Genomic DNA, 23,377 nt, shown 5'->3' with positions numbered 1-23,377 from the left:
CTAGCAAAAACAGGGAGAAATACAATAATTTTCTTCTGGGCATTACTTTGGCATGTAAGTAGCAGTTACAGCAGCAATGTTTAATATTGATGTAGGAAATAATAGGTAGCTGTGAAACATGTTATGTATAAGGACAATTTTCCTAGTGTGAAAAAGTATTTTAAAAAGCAACATTAAAAAATGGGATTCCTATTTCTTTAGGTTTTGAACTACTGGAAGGAAGAATTGTGAGGGTAAAATTTTCTCTTAAACAGAAGTTCTGATTTTTCTTCATTTGGACTCACTTTTCACTCAGTGACCAAAGAGGTTTTGATATTGTGCTATAAAGTAAAAAATAAAATGTATTAAAACAAAAAGGAGAAAGTTAGAATGATTCACTTTGACTTTCTGCCCACTGCAAGAATAAATAAAATAGATGCAGTCCTACAAGTTACTGGGGTTTTTAAAGAACAGAATTGTCCCGTTGAAAACTGCTTGGCTGAAAACTTGACCACTTGGAATCATAGAATATCTCAAGTTGGAAGGGACCCATAAGGATCATCAAGTCCACTTCTATATGTAAAGCAGTTAGTGAAATAGTGCAAGTAATGAATGAAGCTAAATTGTGTTCCTCTGTTAAACAAAAGACTTTTTGTTACTAGGGTCAACCAGGTGAACCTGGGCAAAAAGGAGAACCAGGACTTCCAGGAATTGGTGTACGAGGACTTAAAGTGAGCCTATTTTTATTTTTAACTGCTCCTTACAGGGTCTTCTAATTCTTTCACTAGTTGCTCATAAATGAAGTAGAAGATTTTTTGGTATAAATTGACTATGATCAAAATAAGAAGGAATTTCAGTGACAGATATTCGCTTAACTTCACAGTTAGCTTGTAAACTCAAAATGCTGCAGTAGAGCTCCCCCCACTCCTAAAATCATTACTGTAGCTGTAACTGGAACAGAGTTTTTCCCCATCTTTTCTAAGCGTGAGGTATTTCCAAGGACTATTAGAAATGTTACTACCTCTGTTCCTCTGCAGTGATTTGAAAAAAAAAACAAAACAGTCTGTGTGACAGCAGTGGTCATTACTGCCTACATGTTAGAAGAGTTGTTAAAGTTTTGACTTCAGCTGCCATTTTGAAGACTGTATACCATGTCCTTAATGATTTAAGTAGGGCTTCCAAAATCTTGGGTGAGATGACATAGACATCTTGGTTTTGGTGATTTTTCCCAGGATCATGGAAGAAGCATTTGGCAGGACTAGTTTCTATGGATAGTTTCAACTCTTTGTGGCAAGTCTTAAAAGTAATGCCTAGACCAGTTTGCACAACGAGCAAGGTGTTAGTCTCCAGTCAACAACTCCGTTTAAGCATTTTTGGCTGACCATTCCTTAAGTCCCAGATGTTTGATTTTGCAAGTAAATTACATTTGTATCATATTGTTCTTGTGCACAGAATAACAAACAGCATTCAATCGTGTTTTTACTCACTGAATAAATGTAAATTTATTTAATACAAACCCAATACTTAAAAAGTAGGTGGGAAGCTTGAAAAGAAATTTAAAATAATTATTTTAGATTGTATGAGTAGAAAAAAATTACTGGCTCTATAGAATATTTAACTTACTGGGAATAACAACCTCTATTTGAGCAAAAATATTGTATATCATTAATATTTTAAAACACCCTGTTAGATCCATTTTACAGAATAAAGAATTCATTGAAGTATGCAGATATCATTATTTATTCTTCTTTAAGGGAGATACAGGTCTGTCAGGACTCCCAGGAGAGAGAGGGGTGCAGGGAGATCCTGGGGAGTCAGGGAAAAAGGTAAGGAAATATATTTTACCTCATGTAGAAGGTGTAGCCAAAAGAAGAACAAACCATTTTTTGCAGGTATGGAATGGCAAAGAGTTCATCCTGGAGGAGGGCATGTGCCAATACTTTTGCCAGGGAAAAGGGGCTAGGCTAGTTGATATGTTTCCAACAAACTTTACTAAACAGTGGCTACCATCTGAATCTGCAACTGATTTAGCTGCTCTGCCTTTTGTGGCCTATTGACTCTGCTTAAATTTCACAATCTTCTTGGAGAACGGATAGCTTGTGTCTTTAGCCTGTTCCTTTCTGCCTGTTCAGATTTTTCCCGATGCCAAGAAATCATGCTCAAATTGATGTGACTTAGGGCATCTAGCAGGGTGGTGAGCTGTGGCTGAAACCCATCAGCCTGGTACAGAAACTGTCACAAACAGCTGAAACCAGGGCTGTTTGTTTCTAAGGGAAATTCTGAGATTTTAAGAGAAACTCTGCTACATTGGGAAGAAGAAGCATAAATGCAAAATGGCAAAAAGGAATTTACAAGGGTGCAAAACAGAGTGCCCAAAATAGTCAATTTAGAGTAAGTTAAATGGAGGCTTTTAATTTTAGTCTTTCCAAATAAAATGAGCTGCTGAGTGAGCAAAACTCAGTGCTTTGGCTGATGGTTGAATCACTGCTGAGAATCCAGGTGCCTCCAAACTCTACTACTGTGCAGCTTTTAAATGAGGGTAGAAGCTGGCCGATGTGTAGAATTGATGAACTGAACATGATTCAGAGTAAGCAAATCAGCAATTTTTGACTGCAGGTCTTTAATCAGAAAATATCTGAATAGCTGTAACAAACATCTATTAAGAGTGCTGCTTCATGTTGTTTTCAGCTACGAAGGCAGTGCAAATACCAGTTTGGTAAGCTACAGCCTGAGGCAGTAAGCCTTCCACTGTGGAAAAATATGTAGCATTTCTGTTGCTGCTTAATTATTTCTTCAAAAATTTGATATTGCCCACTATATATGTGCTCAAAAATGAAGATCCCAGTGTATCAGAAGTGAAACATCAGAATTAAGAGTAAATGTTAGGTTAAAGTAACAGGTGGCTTTTGCATTTGGGAATGCTGGGGTCTTTTTCTGTTGCATGTTGCCTTTATTCTGGTAATCAGCTTGGTGCTGTCACCTTCACTGTTGCAATTCATTATGAGTGAAAATATTAGTACTGAGCAACTACCTTGGGTATTCAGGACAGTGCAAAGAACAGCTTGATGCCTGCAGTGAGTAGCATGGTGATGTTATGGCAGTTATTTGCAGGTGTGAAGCTATCTCACAGAAGGTATCCAGACTGATGCCTGTCAACAGCAGGCACTGTAATGCCACTTCCATCAACAGCTCAAATCAGAAATGGATTTTTGAACTTCATTTTAATCTACTTTTTGCTTTCTGAATTACTTACAGCATTCTGATATGCTAATCTGATTTATATTATGCATAAATATTTTGGAGATAATGTTCCTTAATAGAATGTTTTATGTGGATTATTTGTGAATTATTTGAAGCAATGTTTCTGGCAAATATTTGCAGCCTGGATTGGCCTTTGGCTACAGAGTTGCCTAAAATTACTGCTTCTTAAAAGTTGTTTTTCTTAGAAGTGGTCAACCAAGACTTTTTCTGATAACTTTGCAAGGATTTCTCTTCCTCATACGAGTATATGCATGCAATTTTTCCTACAAAAGATTGAGGCAATTGCAAATGGCACTGTTACAGATGTCTGTGAAAATAAGGAATATGAATGCAGGAGGGTGGAAGGGGTTTAAGAAGACAGAATATTTATTTTTTTGCAGGAAAAAAGAATAACCAGATATCTACTGACATTTTTGGGAAAAGTGTTTATGCAAGCATTGTTTCTCATAAATCTATTGATTCAATAAAATTGGATACATGAAAATTAATTAACCATCTAATCTCTGTTAGGGGGAAAAGGGAGATCAAGGTCCAAGAGGCCCAGAAGGACCCCCTGGCAAAGGAGATGTAGGCCAAAAGGTATGGCTTGACACACACGCTGGAGAAATACTACAAACTATTTTATAAGAGTTCAGATTCTGACCTATGTTCTCGTTCATTATATCTTAAGTAGCAACTGTATTTTAACTGGTGATTTAAAAGGATTTAAGAGAGAGCGATGTGTTCTTAGCCTGAACAAGTGCAGCAAAATCAAACTGTAAACATAGACCCTAAAGTTAATTGGTCAGTAGAGATCTAAAAATTCGGTACAGAGTTTTAATTAAAGTTAGTAGGAGGCAAATTATCTCAGTATGCTGATAGGGAGAGAGAAGGAGCTAAGAGAAATTACGTGACTAGTTAGATATCTAAATATTAAATTAAAAGCCTGGAAAGATGTATTAGTACCTGGTAAAGTTAGGACATTTGGGGCAGATTCTAGAGCTGAGTGGGATTTCAGTTGGAGTGGAGCATCTAAATACCTTTCTAATTATGGGTGTCATTATTGTCATGGTTTTGGTTATTTGTGTATCTCCCAGTTGTGCATGAATCTTTGCTGTGATCAAAAAAAAAATGTTTGTTTTTGTCAGGGTGACCCTGGAGAAAAAGGATCCCAAGGACTGATTGGTGGCAAAGGAGTACAAGGCCCAGCTGGACCAAAAGTAAGCTTGTTCCTCCAGGGTAGCCCTTCACTTTGTATTTTATAAAAGAATCTATGGAATTTATGTAACGTACAAATTTCTCAAGCATCTGATACTTGAGACTTAACAGAACAAAGGAAAAGCACAAATATTTCCATCCTCTGTCCTGAATGACACAAAAGTCCCAAGGAGAAAAAGAATAGGTAAACATACAATTACAGACCTTATAGTTATGCATGAGCACTGAGAAGCTAAATTAAAGTTGTCCAAGTCCTAACCGTGAGCATTTTGCAAATATTTACTTTGAAACATTAACTTTCTATTATAATATTTTGTGAGTAAGTATTGCTCTGAATAAGGAGATTGAAATAATACAAGTGCTCTGGTTATTCCATTGCCTTTGTAAGCCAGACACAAAAAATTAATTAAAGTTAAAAAATCAAATAGATGGTTCAACCAATAGTTACTTAAAACATGAAACTTGGACCAGCTTTCACAAGAGCTATAAGTTGATTTATGGTTTTTCCTAAATACTGTCATTTTGTAGATAGGTCTGTATTGTAGATATTTTTATAATATAATGTGTTGAAAAAACTTTTAGCTACTTGTACAGAAAATGAAACTGTCTGTTTAAATCTAGACAATGCCATTTTGTAACAGGGTGAACCGGGAGAGAGAGGACCACCTGGTGTCGCTGGATCATCTATTCAGGGACCTGCTGGACCAAAGGTGATTATCTGATACGTGTTTGCTGGAGACCAGAGACTGGAAAATTTCTGGTGCACATTTCTGTCAAAATTAAAAGAATATAAGTTAAAGGAGTTAAAATTCCTTGTTGTAGTAACAAAGATGACTGAATTTTAGAAATAAGGACTGAAAAGTACTAAAAATTAACAGAGAGTGTTTGGGGGCCCTTTAACAGGATGCTGAACTTAAGTACGTGTTATGGCCTCCTGAAACCATTTGTTAAAAAAAAAAAAAAATTAAAATCCTTGTTAATTTTAATTTCTGCTGTGTTTTGGCCCCTCCTGTGATATTAATCACTTTGAAGTCTTTTTTTTTTCCTTTCAAATTTACTATGCATTTTGTTTCTTGGACTAAAGGTTTCCTGAATGTGGCACTAAATCCCTGCAGGAATGTGTCTATGTATAGTTCTAGGGAGTTATATGCAGAACTAGATGATTTTTTGGAGATGAATGTTTGTATGTCACTTCCAAGTGAACAGCTGGCCTGTAGATACTACTTTAAATGAAATGTCATATACGAGATAGCTAGAGCTACATCCACCTCATTTTCTCCATGGGGAAAATGTACCTGAAATGAGTACAAATGACTTGTCCTGCTGAGTAAAATAAGCAGATTCATCAACAGTAAAGCTACTTTGAAGGTTTTAAAAACATTTGAAAATTTACTACCACCCCATTTTTATTTTAAGCATAAAATAGTTGCTGTTTTTATAATATGTCAGTTAACTTCAACTTTAATTGATGCTTTTCAGTTTTGGTTATAGTTTTTAGGGTAGAGAAATCACTAATGTACATCCTATCACTCTGAAGTAATTTCATCTCCATTTTTCTTCTTCCTTAAAAATATGTGTGCCCACACACACAAGCACATGTAGGTATTGTACATACAATGTACTCATCAGCCTGACAACAGGACATCACAGAGGGCTAGGATGTGGTTTGGACTTGTTACTGCATGGAGGAGGAAGGAAGAACTCGAGAAGCTCAGGGTACACCTGAGGTAAAAATGCAACCACAGAGAAGAAAGAAAGGAGAGGATTGTGGGGTGCTCATATCTCTTAGATTGGTTTAAAACCATAATAATGTGCCAAACTTTATGTCAGGAAAATAGAAGTGGCTTGCTATACGGCACAACTTGTATGAAGACAGGTTTCACTACGCCCGTCCCCCTTCTTTACATTTTCCTGGTTACTGTGACATTTTTTAATAGACCAGTAAGTGAATAAAGACTGTTTATTGATAAAATTTATGCTGAAAAATAAGAACTTTGTAGACTTTACTGCCTTTTTCACTCTGATCTTGTTGTGTTCAGTACAGTTCATAGCACTTTCATAGCACACTAGCTACAATGCAAAATCCAGTGGAGTTTTTCCAAACTCTACTAAATTTTAGATCAGGGCTTTTATGTGCAGTGGCTGATGTGAGAAAACAAGTATTTGGGATAATTATAAAATGCAAGTTGATTTTTAGAAAATACGCAAAACTTTGTCTCTTTAGCTCCATACTAATTTCTTTATTTAAATAAATATCTGCTATGTTTCTGACAATTACTCAATAATGTAACAGGCTACATGGGTCCGTTTTCTCTCTCCACTGTGGAAAGTACAATGATTACTAGTAATTGTGTTCTGGGAACATCCTGTTATCTGCAGTAGTGAAGCCAGACTTTATAAATTTCTAATGCAGGGAATCTGCATGTTTTTCAAAGCTGGGAGTTTTCATGGTCTGAGGTCTTTTTAGTACATCTCTTCAGTATTTGATGTAGTAGTTGGTGATTGCTAGAGGTCTTAACTCCTGGACAGCCATGGTTGTGTCCACTGGAAATTTATTTATTTTAAGCTACACCCACATTTGGGGACTAGAGTTTTATTTCCCTTGACAGCCATTATGCTGTTACTAATATGAAGACAGTAACATTAGATAGCTGTTTTTTCTCATATTCCTTTCTCATGGTTACAGCTGCTCGGTGGTTTTGATAGAACATTTGATCTGCATTCCCTAGTGAATGTTTCCTGAAATATTGCCTGTCCTTCTCACTAGTGTTAAAAATTGCAAAAGTTTCATTGAAAATTGAAATTTTCTTTTTAAGATCCTTGCTGTAAAGTAAAACATCTGTTGCCATAGATGGAAGGAACCATGTTGCCACACTAGAAGGAACCAAATTTTGCTCTGTGAAGGGATAACATGAGGAACTTGAATTCTAAGCCTGATTGCTCTCAAGGAAAGCCACTGACAGAGCTAAAATTACCAAACAGATGTACTGGATAATATTTGAGGAAAAACTCGGTTTTTTTCCTGGGTCTTCAGATGGTGGACCTTGCAATTTTGAAGGGCGCTATTGCATCTGTAGCCTTCTAAATATACTCTGTGTCAACACTTGTCTTTGAATTTCTTTGGTGTTATCTATGTGCTCTGGCAGAAACAAGGTTATGCAGCCTTGCTTGTGTGGGCAAAAGCAGGCAGAAGCCACAGGTGAATCTGGCCACTGAAACTCAATTATGATATTCAGCCTTCAGTTGAAAACTAAAGCCATCGAGTTATTCATCAGGGCAGAACAAAGTCTTTGACACAGTTGGGGAGAAGCAAAAGTATAAAGAGGTCAGAATCAAGGTAGTAAAAGCTTCCTCTAGAAATACTGATTTCATATTACCTAGCTCAATAATTGTCACTGTCAGAAAGAATTGAATACTTGTTCTTTTCTGTAAAACTTCGGAAATTAAAACTGCAAATAATGAATATGGTTTTGGATTTGTTTCTTTTTGGATAGGGGGATCCAGGACCCAAGGGGCCACCAGGAGATGATGGACTTCCTGGAAATTCAATAATGGGACCAACGGTAGGAGTTTTTAGACAAAACATAAAGAAACATAAGACAAATGCAAAACTCTTGGAAAAATGTAGAAACCACTTGAACAACTTTGTCAGCAACTGACCAGTTCTTCAACTTTTCCCTGATTCCAGGTTAAGTCTATTTGTAACTATCTTTTCAAAGAAGAAACACAAAATAGAATAAATAATAAGTAGCCCAGTGTGCCTCACCCTGCAAACTTCCCTCAGGAAGTCTTCATTAGGAAGGTAGCTCTTCAAATTCGTCTCCACCTTACATTATCACATGTGGACTTTTATACCTCTGTATGGGCAATATCCTCTTTATTGAGTATAAACTGAGAGGTATTAGTTATTTTAACAGTGGTGTTTCAGTGCTACCAACCTTGCACATTCAAAAACATAAGTAAGACCCAAAATAAAGAGTTTAAAAACTAGGTCTTTTGGAAGTACTTATTTACATATAGGTTACAGAATAGGATTTACATGGTTATATCCTTTACATTTTTAACTTCAACACCAAGAATGGAGTACGGTAGTCTGTAGCAGGATTGCTGTGCTCACTGTTCGAGCCTTTAGTGTTTAACTGGCAAGACTGTCAGACAAGTGAAAGACCAGAGATGAAACTGAGGATTTAGTGGTAACACACAGATTGCAGTCTTTGCAAAAGTGGGAGACTGAAAAATTCTCCTCTGTAGTACACATGAGTTGACATAAGTCTGCTCGAAGAATAAGGTGAGACCAAGGACCATCCTCTTGCCAGTGGGAAATAAGTTAGAGGAAAAGGATATAGATTGATTTGCAGAGGATGAAATTTATGGGGTTTTATCACGGTTGAACAATGAAGTGACCTTTTCAAAGAACGGTGGTATCTCTCCTGTTTCTTAAGTGGTGATAGTAGTTCAGGATGACTGTTAGGTGCATAAAGTTATGACTGCTTTTTCTCCTTGCATAATGCATTACGGTTATCAGCATGGAACTTTGTCTGATATTTTATCACCAAATTACTCAAACCCTGAAGTAGGGTTTTTCCTCAAGTCCTTGGAATTGCCTTTCATTTAAATAATCAGAATAATATGGCGCCATTAGAAAATAGTGCCACTCACCTTTCTACATTATTTAAGAACAAACTGCAAAGTGCAGTCCCTAGAACAGATCCCATGTCCTCTACTGCAAAAACTGGACATATCTCCTTTTACTTTGCAACTTTCACCTCCTCCCCTCTAACACATTTTATGATATCGTATTGTACTTTTATCAGTCATGATCTGGGTTGAAACTTTCTATAAACCTTCTGCCACTTGCAATAAGGGAATAGTTCAGGAAGACTTCCTTCAGTGTTTGGGAAAGATACCATTCTTGTGATCTCCTTTCCAGACTGAAATCAGGAACCTTTTTAGTAAACCTCTCTTTTTTTTCACATCTACCATTTTTGCACATAAAGTGTTCCACTCAATTCCACTGTTTCAGTTCTTGGGAATATAGTTAATAGACCCAAATTGAGAGACCAATTAGTTATGTGTACCTACCACAATGTAGTTCAAAATAAAGCAACTTAATGCAATAACTTTTGTGTGGTAACATCTTAGGAATACCAATAGCACTTTACTCCTGCTTGACAGATTTCTACCAGTACACCTACCAGAGGATGCTGGGTAGCACATTGATGCACATGCATTCAGTAGCTTGTATTTCTGAATTTTCAAAAACTCTAAATTTCTTTGCTTTGTCTATAATCTAGAATGCTACATAAAGAGAAGTGATGAACATGATTTAAATGTCCAGTCATATACTTAATCATTTAGGGTTTTTTTAGTTGTTTTTTTTTCTTAACAATGACCACGGACACCAGATTTATATTTATATTCTGGTTATAATTTTTTTTCCCCCCTTTGAAAGAGTGTACAAACAACTATCTCTATATTACTGCTTCAGAAAATAACTTTAATACCTGCCCTGGAAAGGCTGGCAAAGTAGATGAATTAATTCAGCATGCCATCTGTGACATCAATGGTATTTGCCTTGTTGCCAGTGCACTGACTTAGAGTGAGTCACTGTGATTATCTTTTCCAGACCCCACAAAACTGTGGGAAGCAATAATCACAGAATTGCTCCTGGGCCATATCTTGTGTATGTTAGATGCAGCTATTAAAAAAATTAAAACTAAATAATCTGGACTAGAGAGCTGTTTCTTACAGCACATTTGGCTGTAGATTTGACTTAAGGAGATTTATAGCTCTGTTACTAATGGCAAAAGCAGCCACTTGACAAAATCACAATTCTTACAAAAGAGAACGTGTTGACACACATTTGGTATTTACAATGGTCTGCTAAGATTAAATGAAAACATCTGTTTGGCTGTTTTTTACTATAGAGGAATTAGAAGTAAAAATAGAGATGAAATCATGATCCATGGTTTCCTTTCTTGTTTTAAAAAAAACATTATTAAACATTTCTAAAACATTTCTCATTTTATCCACAATTTAAGAACTATGGATATTAAGAATGTGGAAGAGGTAAAATTGGCTTTCTATTATAAAGCTATTTATGAACTAGATTATGAATTAGATTTTCACAGAACTGGATCAGAATTCTGTCATTTGAAAATTAGGAAACATGAAGAAACATCTTCTAGGGCTGATACAGTTTGAATCTGGTGGTTGGGTTGTGTTTAAAGTCTTGCAGTGAAACTATCCCTTTGGACTGGAGAATAGGAGAGTTTCATACAGGAGTGACCTACCATTTCTTTAAGCATAAGACATGCTTGCATCCCTATCCCAAATTCCATCTTAAAGTGGTTTCAGGGTTTCATCTTAACCAGAACATTGAGTCTACCTTGTCTTTCTTTGTTCATTTACCTCCTAACATAAACCTTTGATGTATATCTTTAGGAGAGCCAAAGCAGCTCTTTCATTTTTCCTTGACATGGCTAAATCAGTTAAGAAGATCTGATTGCTTGTGTCTATGGTAGAGATGTTCATGGGACAGGAGATTTTGACCCAAAGTCTGTTTTTGTTGGATATCTAACTAGAATATGAGTCGGTTTGTTCTCCAGTCATGGACACTGTATTCAGACAGACCAGTTGCTGAGATCTGAGTTGCTATTAGGACTCCATTTGTGGCTTTTTGAAACATTATGTTATTGCAGAAATTTCCAGACACAATGAAACAGCAGGTTTCAGTCATTTGCAGCTTCTTTTTTCTAGCTATTTATTTTTACTGGAATAGACAGGGAAATATTTGGTATTGTGCCCAGGTGGCCAAGAAGGCCAACAGCATCCTGGCCTGTATCAAGAATAGTGTGGCCAGCAGGAGCAGGGAGGTGATTGTCCCCCTGTACTCAGCGCTGGTGAGGCCGCACCTGGAATACTGTGTCCAGTTTTGGGCCCCTCAATACAAGAAAGACATTGAGGTGCTGGAGCGTGTTCAGAGAAGGGCAACAAAGCTGGTGAAGGGTCTGGAGCACAGGCCTTATGAGGAGCGGCTGAGGGAACTGGGACTGTTTAGCTTAGAGAAGAGGAGGCTGAGGGGAGACCTTATCGCTCTCTACAGCTACCTGAAAGGAGGTTGTAGTGAGGTGGGTGTTGGTCTCTTCTCCCAAGTAGTTAGCGATAGGATGAGAGGAAATGGGCTCCAGCTGCACCAGGGGAGGTTTAGGTTGGATATTAGGAAAAATTTTGTCACGGAAAGGGTGGTCAAGCATTGGAACAGGCTGCCCAGAGAGGTGGTGGAGTCACCATCCCTGGAAGTGTTCAAAAAACGGGTAGATGTGGCACTTTGGGACATGGTTTAGTCTAGTCTACCCTTGATTGGTTTAGTGTGGACTTGGTAGTGTAGGTCAATGGTTGGACTGGATGATCTTAAAGGTCTTTTCCAACCTAAACAATTCTATGATTCTATGATTTGTATGTAATTATTGTTCAGGATATGTTACCTGTATGTATATTAAAAACTGACCCTCCAACATTCTACAGGAATCCATTTATGTGTCTTGGTTCTGTTGGACTGAATGAAGGGTGTACACTTCACCCTGCATGGCCATATACATACCATGCTTAGGAGTGGAGTGGGTGTATGACCTACAAGTATCAATAAGGATTTCTGATTGGGGTTGCTGTCTTGTGAACATCTACAGTACAGACTGCCAGCATATATTGAGGAATACCTCAGAGTAATATATTTTCTTTCTTGGTTCTGTGGAGAACAGTCTATTGCAAGCTCAGTTAATTTTCTCATTAAATGTCAGGAAAATGATCACTGGAATGAGGGAAGAGAAGAAGAATGCTATTTGCTTCTCTTCTGGTCGTGAAAGGAAGCATTGAGGTTTTGCAAATGCACAAATCTTTAGTGGGAGTCAGTGGAAGAGTCAACAGAAGAAGTGATTGTCTCTTGATACAGAGCATTTTAGGCTAAACTAAGAGAAATTGTATATTTCTGTCCTGGTTTTGGCTGGGATAGAGTTAATTTTCTTCCTAGTAGCTGGCATAATGCTATGTTTTGAATTTAGCATGAAAATAATGTTGATAACACACTGATGTTTTAGTTGTTGCTAAGCAGTGCTTACACTAGTCAAGGACTTTTCAACTTCCCATGCCCTGTCAGCGAGAAGCTGGGAGGGGGCACAACCAGGATAGTTGACCCAAACTGGCCAAAGGGCTATTCCATACCATATGACATCATGCTCAGTATATAAGCTGGGGGAAGGTGGCTGGGGGGTAGCGGTCGCTGCTCGGGGCCTGGCTGGGCATCAGTTGGTGGGTGGTGAGCAATTCCATCATGCATCACTTGCTTTGTATATTATTATTACTACTACTATTTTACTTTCTTTTATTTCAATTATTAAACCATTCTTAATCTCAACCCACAAGTTTTCTCACTTTTACTCTTCCGATTCTCTCCCCCATCCCACCAGGGCAGGGGCAGTGAGTGAGTGGCTGTGTGGGGCTTAGTTGCTGGCTAGGGAAACCACAACAATTTCTTACAACTGGCTGTATTTCTTTCTTTTACTTCTTTCACTTGTAGAATGCAGTTTTGCTTTACTGTATGAGAGAACCGATGTGATTACCTGGAAGCGCAAAATGCGCAACATATGATAACTTAAGGCTGGCATACTGTGTTTCAGTATTGTTAAATTAATTGTTCAAATGTCAGGTCTTACCCCCAAAGCCATAAAATTTTAACTTTTTAAAAATAAATTTAACTTTGTATTGGCTGAAGATAAAGTCAATGTTCTGAAGATTTCTCTCTGGAACTACAAATCTAGAAATTAATAATTTCTTAATGAGAACTCCTTCTGAAATTGTAATTTGGTCAACTGAAGCGACAATAAAATGCACAAAAATTTCTGAGCTTTGTGAACAAATTGCAAGAGCTGGTAACTGCTATTCTATATTTCCAGAAGGGTGTTAGATAGTTTTCTTACATATTTGTTAATATTTGTTACATCATGATGATCCAGTTACTGGCACAATGCCTGACTTACTGTTTTGTGTTTAGGGTAACCGGGGACTACCTGGACTACCTGGACCCCGTGGAGCAAAAGGCGACGGCCACAAAGGTGAAGCTGTAAGTACAATTTAATTTTGTACTTTTTGTTCTCAAAAAGAAATTAATTACTGTGCGATAACTCGATATTTAGTTACTTAACTAAGTGTAGTTAATCTCTTTCCTCCTTTAGCTAATTTAAATATTTCGTATATATTTTGAAGTCCTTTCCTGTCCTAGGTACAGTGCCAGTTCTACAGGCAGTCAGAACCAGATACAAACTGTTCTCATTTCAGCATCATGAAAGGGGTACCATGTAATTCCATAAAAATCTTCATGGCTGTTCATACATGTTTAATATAATCACTGCTTTGAATTCCTTTCCTTCCCTTCTTCTCTCTCTCCCTTTTCTTTACTTTCTTTGTTCAAGATCTCTAATAACATCTGCTTGGCCAAATCTTGCAGCCTTCAATTCCTTGTTTTTTCAGCTGCTTTTCATACCAGGGGGTTAAAACCTCTTTTTTGAAGATTTTCCCCCCCTTTGCTTTTCTGATAGTTAGCTCCAGAGGGGGTTAATGCCTGAGTATTCCAGCTGGCACACTCCATTACAAGGGCATATCATCCTAAATTTCAGTCATACAAAGCCACACAGACATGTTTGACCAACCTTTCACTAGAAAGCGAAAATACTGTTGCCATCCTTCAACCACCACGTCAAACTTCCATTAGCACTATTTTCTTTATGTCTGTAATCCAGCTTTATTTCAAACTACAACCACAAAGGCACTCCCAAATATGCTAAGGTGGGACCTGAATGCTTCCAACTAAGTCATGGCTCAGCTCCAATTTCCTAGCATTCAAACTGATCCTGCGAAGATCCTTTGGGATCAGAGTTAGTTCAGAGGGCATTCACTCAGAATTCCTGGTGTAATGCCATGTACCTGACACATTTCACAGCACGCAGGGACACTAGACCAGCTCAAGACTCCTTGGAGGGTCAAGGAGTGCCAGTAATGGACCCAGACCCATTAAACAGCGGACATGCAAACAAATTAAAAAACCCTACTGTCATCCCAAATAAAAATGAAAAGCAAATGCAAAGGCAATAATGAAGAAGGCAGTGATACAAATAGATGACTGATGAACTTCTGGTAGGCCTTAAAATGCCTCATAGGAACTGAAGTTTTAAGCTTTACAAGTTAAGATATCTGTTTAAACTATATGAAGAAGGAGTGTTGGTGGATACAGAATCAAAGAGGTCAGTAAGAAGCTGAAAACTTTTCATTTCTAATTAATCAAAGAATTCAAGAGAAGCCTGGTTTTGTAACCATTGATTAATAAAACTATACAAATGTTGGTTGTAGTCTGCCCAGTCACAGGATGACAAACTTACATGTGTGTGCTTCCTGCATTTCTGTTAGTGACTAGACAACAAAATAAAGAACTGTGCTCTGCAGTAGTATTCCTGAAATCATGTCTATTCTAGGATTCCCATCTGCAATTGCCATAAGAATCATGCTTCTCTACAACTCAGTCTCAGGCTTCAGTAAAAGCTGGTTGTGTTTCTCCCTGCCACATGAGTACACATCCTTGAAATGTGTGAAGATTCTGTTGTGCTGTAGCATGCATCTTTCCCCTTCTCGGGCCACCTTTCCATGCCCCATGATCTGGAAAGACCAACCTCTTAAACCACTGGCAGACATGGACAAGATTTATGTAGCTAAGTCTGCGTAGCATGATGGGGCAAAGACATCTGCCCTATGAATGCTGAAAGGGAGGCTGGGGATGCCTCTAACAGTATGAAGAGCAGCTGAAGGGGCTGTGACAGACTGAGCAGGGAGTTCAGGAGAACAGACTATTAAACACAAATACAGCAAAGTATGTTAGGGTTACCCAGCCCCCAGATTTAGATGGGTTAGCTCTGGTATCCCAGATGTGTACTGTCTGCAATGTCTGAATCATGGAGCAATGTCTGCTTTCTCACTAGTTTCTCTGAGCTGAGAACAGCTCCGATGTTCTTAAGTTGAGAGGTGGACTTTTCTTCCACCACTCTGGTAGTCTTTTCAGGTTTCCACCTGGGACTGAGGATGATTGTTGCTCAGTACACATCGGAAATGTGAATAATTTGACAAAATACAGCAAAACCAAAGAGATTAGTAACTATTGCTGAAATTCTCATCTTTGTTGAAGAACTTCAGTACTCTTCCTTTAGGACAACTACTGACATGCTTTATTCGTCTGCTGTACCAGGGACCTCCAGGACCAGCAGGTCCCCCAGGACCAGAAGGCCCAAAAGGCGTGGGAGATGCTGGACCAAAGGTACTTGTACAATGGTAGTACATGCATCTGACTAGTAGACAAGGTAGACAAACATCTGAAAAATGCGTTAGATTAGAATGACATATATATGACAAAATGCTGCGATCTCATCTCCCACTTTCCATTTCAGCTAGAAGACAAGCTTGCGATAGACTTTTCTGCCATGACAAATACAAACTGGTTCTTGCTTTATCCCCAGATTTGATGAAAATCTGCAGGTTTTCCATACATCCAAAGACTCAGGATATTTCTAGATGCTGGAGTTTCCATGTGGAAGTCAGAAGCGCAAGAGACGAGGCCCCAGAGGAGTCAGGGGAAATGTTGATTACATGGAACTAGTGAGATATTTTTAAAGTTCCTAGAAATGGATCCCTAAAAGAAGATTATAAACCTTCATCTAAAATTAATATTAATTTAGAGGCAAAACTTGGCAGCAAAAAAGAACCCAAACAAAAACTGATAAAGGAATTAGAAATATAACACTGAAACACTTCCAAGTTTTTTCATGAAACACAGAATACCTAAGGTGTTATAAAGTTCTAAGCAGTATGTAATTCACCTAAAAAGTTGTATTGTAACTACTATGTTATAAAAAGTTGGAAATGAGAGACTTAAGCCTAAAATGATACAGGAAATTACTTTAAAATATCCCACAGAGTGGTTTTATTAATGATTTCCTCGTTACATATGTGAAATAGGAAACAAGCAGCCTGTTGCAGGAGAAAGCAAAATAAATATCGCCCAAACAAGTTTTTTCCCAAACAGAAGAAACTTTCAACTTCAGTTCCCAGAACATGAGAATTCCCATTTAAAATAAACAACAACAATAACCTCTTAAAAGTATATCCAAAACAAAGGAAAAACTGAAGGACATTCATCCTTAGAATGATCTGACCTTAGAATGACCGTAGAATGGCCTGACAATGGGATCTGGGAAACCTGGATTTGTGCTCCTATTCTGAATTACGACTTATTAATACAAGACATTTCACATAAAGTAATGCAAGGTCTGGCCCATGACACAAGCTACTAAAGAACTAAAAGTAATTTCAATTATAGTATTCATACATATGGCTAAACTAATTAGATTTTTTATATGAGATTATATCTTTTCCAAATAGAGATATCAGATTTGATATAATACACTTGTAAGACATTTTTCTTGGTACTACAGAAGAACATTTCATTAAAGCCCTAGAATCTTGTATTGAATTATTAAGGCAGATATTGATAAAAATGTAACTGACGATTACAGAATGTCTAGGGGCATTGTTATGTCTGGAATTCCCCCTCGCTTCCTAAATGCATAATTCTGGAAAGTACTGTTTCCCAAAGAAAAGGAATTGGAAGGTTGTGTCAGGTAATCAAATAAGATGATCTCCCACTGTGATGCCACAGTTGAAAGATTACAAACCCCAGAAATATAAATCAGAACTTCAGTGGGAATATAGGGGTTTAATATAAAGAAATTTGAGTTAAATCCAAAATGGAAATAAAATATTTTATTATTTTTTTAAGGGAAAGGAAAGCACTAGAATAATTGCAGTGAAATTTCTCTCAACTGGAATCTTTAAAATCAACATTTGTGGTTGTGTTTCTGAAAAATCTGACAAATATACAAGATATACAGAAATGCACTTAGGAAAATCATAGTGCCTGGCTTATATGAGAGATCAAAAAGTGGGTCACAAGTCTCTTTTGTTCTTATAATCATGAATTCATGTAACTGCTGGGACAAGCAATTCTTTGGCTGTATAATTATTAGGAAAGTTCCAACCCAGGTCATGAATGATGGAAGTACCATATGGTATCATAAAATGCATTAGAGGGGACGAGGTAAAAATTGTAAAGTAAAAGAAAATATGTCAATTTTTTGCACTGGCAAACATGGGATCTAGTCTTTTTATCACAGTTATTCTTAAACCACTGTCAGTCCTGTGATATAATAACATATATATTTGATTAAATCATAGATTAGCTATTACAGTACTTACAGTTTTCACTTTCAGCTCTAAGTGATATAAATCATTGCCAGTTGAAGTGAGTTGTTCATATTCCTTTATAAAGACATCAAATCCCTACTTGTCAGTCTCTTCTCCACATGAACAGCATAAGAAGTATTACCATCCTTCCAGATCTGTGGGCTGAAGTGTATTCATGGTACTAGTAAAGGAGGTTTATTGGTAGTGTCTTTTTGTGGAGGAATATGACCTGTGTTGTGTTAGTTGAATATTACCAATTAATAATAAATTTGGCAATAGGGCCATTACTTCAGCCTGAATTTGACTGAGCAAAAGTGAAATAGCTGTGACCAAGAGGTGAGACGCTTCTAATTTGATAGTATTTAATTACAACAGGAAAGCACGTAATGGAATATCTAGTAATAGAAGCACTCATCCTAACTCATTATCTATGAAGCCAGCAAAAGATTAGGCAAAGGCAAACTGATAAATTGTTACCACTATTCTCATGTGTTTTCTGACAAGCTCAGGTCAGATCAGGGTTGTCATGTAAATTAAAAGTATCTTCCTCATTTCCATCAAGTCATCTCCATTGTCAGAATTAGGTGGCTTAATTCTAAGAACTAAATTGTTGAAAAACATGGGTGCAAAGGAAGCTGTGTTTTCAGGTTAATAGAGCAGGGCCTCCTGTGGTTGTGGGAGCTGGGTGTGATACAGCCTAAGGAGCAAGACCTCAGCATGTGCAGTCAGTCTAGTTCAGGCAGCCACACATACAAACTCAAGAATCTTCTCAGGTCATCTGCATGGGTGTTTTAGGCTGGATCAGAAAGGTGCTGTTGAAGTTAATCTCCCAGTGAACCCATTTACTGTGCTTTGAGTTCCGGACCAGAAAGTGGCCTGAGAGGTCCCACAACCCAGGAAATGGATTTCCTTCAGCTGAAGCTAAACTAGGTCATCTGATCTGGACATGCTCTTAATGTACTTCTACCCACAGCGGGTGATCAGTCCACAGGAGCAGACCAGGCAGGTGTCCTCACGTTGCATACAGTGTAAACATCAGGCTGTAAATTCACTGCTATTGGGCCTGTAGCACTATTTGTTGATGGACATGTAGAGTTAGAAGCTGCCTATCAAGGAGAGGTTTCTACTCGTAATAACCAGTTGTGGGTTCCATGGGTTATGGTGAAGTGGCATCTTGTTCTAGGAGGAGTTGTATTACAAAGAACCCTGTAGAGTAGCTGTCTGTGCCAGTAACACAACACAATTAGGGTAAATCATGCTCACATCAATTTTTGTATGAAAAGTTTTGTGTGGATCTACAGGTTTGATTGTGTTGCAGTGTGATATTGCCCATCAAATCTGGCTGCTTACAGTAGTGCTTATCTAACAGTGTCTGTCAGAAAATTTAATAAAATCAAGAGTTAAAAACATCTCATAAAAGTTTAATTTGTATTTTTTACTTTAAAGTAGGTAAGCTTCTTTTTTGTGATGCACCTAGCTTGGTGTGTTAATCCTATGGGGAAAAATGCATATTGCTTCTACAAATGGTGAGCAGCTGTAGTTTTTGCAGTGTGTGACTGCTGCACCAAAGCATGCATTAGCCGAATTGATAGTCACATCTGTGATTTAGTTCTGTGCATCCACACTAGACAAGGTATACAGTACACTGGCAAAAAAGAAACAAAGTCCATAAACATCTCTTCTCCCTTCCTGATCTTTTGCTCCTGTTTGCTTATACAAAATTTTGAATCCTTAGTCTCTACATAATTTCCTGGTAGCAAAGGTGCCACAAGGAAAAACAATTCACTTGAATTGCAAGAATTGCCCCAGAACTTACTTCATAAAATGGACAATCTTCTGTTTTTTCAAAAAAATATAAGTGCACTGGCTACCTCTCATCCCTTCCATGTAAAAAAATGAATGTAAGAAGAACAGCAACAATCTCTACATTTAAAAAAGAACATTTATTTGATAAAAGAGACTCATAAATTTACACACTAGTTAATTTGAAATTCCTTTGAGTATCATTATATAGGAATGTTCCACTCAGCTGAATCAGAGCTCTGTTCTCCCCACTTTCAGAAATGGCTCACATATGTGCACACTGCTAGATAGGAATTTTATGTATCAGAGGTCAAATTCACATGAAAACAAAACTGGAAATGTGGGATGCATTCAATCCTGGCAGCACCCTATTTTCTGTAGCATTAAAACAGAAGCACATAATGTCAGAATATAATAAAAAATGGATTTAAAAGCACTGTTGCCAACTAGGAGGTGGGTTACAGACATTCAGGAGCAAGAGCCCAGCACTGGAAATAAAGCAAGCTTCGTTCTCAGTAACTGGATAGCAGAAGGATTATTAAAACCCCTAGGGAGATCTCCCTAGTGCATGAACATTTGGGCTGGGTCCAGTTGCAATATAACTAACTTTTGCAGCTTGGGCCCTGTCTGTTTGAACTAAAATGAGGAAAGTAGAGATGCAGTGTCTTTTTTTTATTATTTTCTTCCTACAAATACCATTATATCCACTAGCTCTCACTAAACAGAGTATTGCAGTGGCTGTTGTATGTTTAGGTTTCAAATATACATGCTTCATAGTAAATGAGGTGTACATATTTGGAAGCCAAGATTTATTTTTCAGGTGACCATTAGGTCATTCGTTGAATTTTCTTGAACAATTACGGAATAGACATTGGAATCCCATACTTTACACTGTCTTGACTCTGCTCTTTATTTCTTGTTTCAGTGGTGTTTTTCTAGTTCACTGGTTTGCTGATGCTGACAAGCTTGTCTACAAGCACAATACAGGAAATAAATTAGACCTCATCAAAGAACAGTACTAATCCTTCTTGAAATTAATTCCCTGGAGGACAGTTTAGTGACACACCTTAGAAAAAAGAGCTGCTCCACTTCGCAACTCACAAAGTAAAATAAAAGTCTTTTTCTCTAAGCCAAGAAATACAGAAACTTTGAGGATTACTCGAAAGCTCTACAAAAGAGCTTTTCGGTGAACCATCTGGTATTAACTAAGCATGTGAGGCTAAAATTCGATCCTTCACCTGCAACGACCCTGTGTAAGAATGTGTTACCCATGGGAGGAAGAGGCAGATGACTTCAAGTCACCCTTACGCTCTTTTTGGTCAGGGCTGGTCTAAGAGCAGGTTGTAGGTATATGGGATGCTGGGCCATAAGGAATCATTTACTTGTTTGGTAACCTCCCATTCAACTTCCATCACAGCGGCTTACAGGCTGTTTCACAGGCCACAGCAGCCCAGGATCTCCTAAAAAAACCTTCTAATGCAAAGTCTTATCTGTATATCCACCTCTTAGCTCTGGCACCTCTGGCAGGTTTCAGAGGGAGGCTTGGGCAGGGAAAGCTTTGGCTGCTCTGCACAGCTTCTGCTCATGAAGAGTTCTCCTACAGACAGCTTAAGGTTATATTATGGTTTGCGGGGACATTGAGGACCAACAATTATTCCTTTGATAATAGATGGTACTAAATAGGAACTACATTTGCCTAGACTCTCAGTATTTCCTAGTAATGTATCTCAAGCTAATTGTAAGAAAATGCATTGCAGGAGGAATTGAGAAACTGGGCATGTTTTAAAAGATCAGGAATATCTACCATTCATCCCACTGCAGAGGGGCATTTCCCAGTACCATGGACCAGACTTAAGTGCTACAATCTTTAAGTACTTAAGATTGTAGTCTTTAAGAGTTTATATCTAGAATTTGGGAAAAAAAAAAGGCAAAAAATGCAAGGGCATTGCCAGTATCTTGGCTCTTTGCATAAGCAGGGAAGGTGTGATATAAAAGCCTCAGGTCATCTAAAGAACACTACTGAAGAGAGTAGCTCTCTCTTTAGTTCCCTTTTCCAAACCACACTAGACAAAAATAACAAACTCCCCTCTCTGATCAAATCTGAGGGAGAAATTTCCTCCCGACTGAACATGGCAATCGGTTTAACCCAATCAGCTTGACACACAATTCAAAGCTAAGCACATCCTTGTAGCATGCCTGTGTTCTGACTCAAGCTGGCCAGTGGCCAGTGCTTTGGAAGAAAGAGGAATTGAAAATAAATTCAGAAGCCAAATGTTACATCAAGAAGGAAAACATTATAAGCTCAATCTAAGCCTTAGCCTTTGGATTCAGAGTTCCTTCCTCTCCAAATCCATCAAACCTGAGCATAGTTTGGCCCTGATATATTTACATACATAGCACATATGTCGGGACTTAGCATGAGAGTATCATAGCCATATATAAAAACACAGATTGGAGTGATCTCTCACTAGAGATTGAACCTTGAGCGTTTCACCCAAAAGCAGTTGTTACAATGACTGCACACATTCCTCCCGGAAAGTGAAGGAAGATTCTGTACTTTTGTTTCCTTCCTTGTTAATCAGTTTGATGTTGTTTCTTTTAACAACTCAAGTGTCATCTGTGATTTGTGTGATTCATACTTGCATCTCTCTCCTGATTAGAATGCTCCCTCTGCAGGCACAGCCGTTTCTACAGCTTTTCCGAGTGCAAAAACAAGTACAATGAAGAGTTTTTATAATGACATTTTTTACTTTGTCAAGACATGCAATTTCTTCTTGGCTCTGTTGTTAATATAGCGGATGATCAATAGCTTATCAGAACATTTATGCCTGCACAGGCATAGGTTTAGGGACGTTTGCTAAACGTGATTCAGAATTTTCTGCATCTATAACTTACCAGTTAGAGATTTCTTTTTTCTTTTCAAACTGTTGGGAGTTTTCTAGTGATCATGTGCTGAATGTGTGCCTATTCCCTCATTTGTACAATTATGGACTGGGGCAAACAAACCTGCCTTTTATGTCCCCGTGTCTTCCCCGTACCAGTAATGTCCCCTGACCCTCATCTTCTTCGCTGGGCTTGTCTGCAGCTCAAGGGGCAGCACTGGGCTCCGTGTTACCTGCATTCTCCCTGGCCAGCCAGCTGCTGCCTTCTGTCTGCATGATACTTAAAGGATGAGCCCACTCTGTGTTTTTTTCCCCCACTAAAAACATAAATTGAAGCATAAATTGAATCTCTCTCTCTTTACCCGGCCTCCAATTATCACCAAAACTCTCAAAAATTGATATGCTCAAAGCCGCTACATTTCTGATGAATTTGGCTGAAATCAACTGAGTTCAAAATATACTGGGAGAAAACAGAGTAGTAACACAGTCAAGCAGAAACACAGGCAGAGTATCACTTAAGTCTCATTTCCTTAAGAAATCAAGCTAAACATATATGCATTAAGGCTTTTTAAGAAAACAAAGAAAGGGCTCTTCTTTTTGTTCTTCTAAATCAATGCTATTAAAATTCATTTAGTTTTCATAAACACATTAGTTCGACAGTTCTGGAAATGAAATGTTTCTAGTTTCAGAATAAGCACAGTATCAGTAAAGAGCATGATCACTGCTGTGTCCCACTAGTCCCACTGTTGTGTCCCCTGTCCATCCTGGTAAGCTCCTGCAGAACGTGATAGAAAAATGGTGGTGTTTCCAAATGAGTTTGCTTTTCTTTTTCTTCTGTAGCTGGTAAGTTTGCAAATTAAAGTCCTAATTCTGTTGGCGATTCTGATCACGTGGACCTTTGCTTGGGGAATAATGTT

General features: G+C 37.9%; 2 protein-coding genes across 2 annotated transcripts in view; one reads left to right on the top strand and one right to left on the bottom strand.

Moving 5' to 3' along the window:
• The window catches only part of C1GALT1 (core 1 synthase, glycoprotein-N-acetylgalactosamine 3-beta-galactosyltransferase 1), a 260,990-nt gene that overhangs the window by 190,232 nt on the left and 47,381 nt on the right, over window positions 1-23,377 (bottom strand). The gene's annotated exons all lie outside the window — the stretch shown is intronic.
• The window catches only part of COL28A1 (collagen type XXVIII alpha 1 chain), a 71,792-nt gene that overhangs the window by 30,654 nt on the left and 17,761 nt on the right, over window positions 1-23,377 (top strand). Inside the window, exons 17-24 of the mRNA XM_075705768.1 lie at window positions 642-710; window positions 1,734-1,805; window positions 3,751-3,819; window positions 4,368-4,439; window positions 5,079-5,147; window positions 7,932-8,000; window positions 13,487-13,555; window positions 15,725-15,793. Of these exons, the coding sequence (XP_075561883.1) occupies window positions 642-710; window positions 1,734-1,805; window positions 3,751-3,819; window positions 4,368-4,439; window positions 5,079-5,147; window positions 7,932-8,000; window positions 13,487-13,555; window positions 15,725-15,793 (558 nt within the window). The remainder of the gene's footprint in view (window positions 1-641; window positions 711-1,733; window positions 1,806-3,750; window positions 3,820-4,367; window positions 4,440-5,078; window positions 5,148-7,931; window positions 8,001-13,486; window positions 13,556-15,724; window positions 15,794-23,377) is intronic.

Source organism: Pelecanus crispus, chromosome 2, assembly GCF_030463565.1.
Source record: "Pelecanus crispus isolate bPelCri1 chromosome 2, bPelCri1.pri, whole genome shotgun sequence".
NCBI classification, from domain to species: Eukaryota; Metazoa; Chordata; class Aves; order Pelecaniformes; family Pelecanidae; genus Pelecanus; species Pelecanus crispus.
This window is presented reverse-complemented; position numbering and strand designations above follow the sequence as displayed.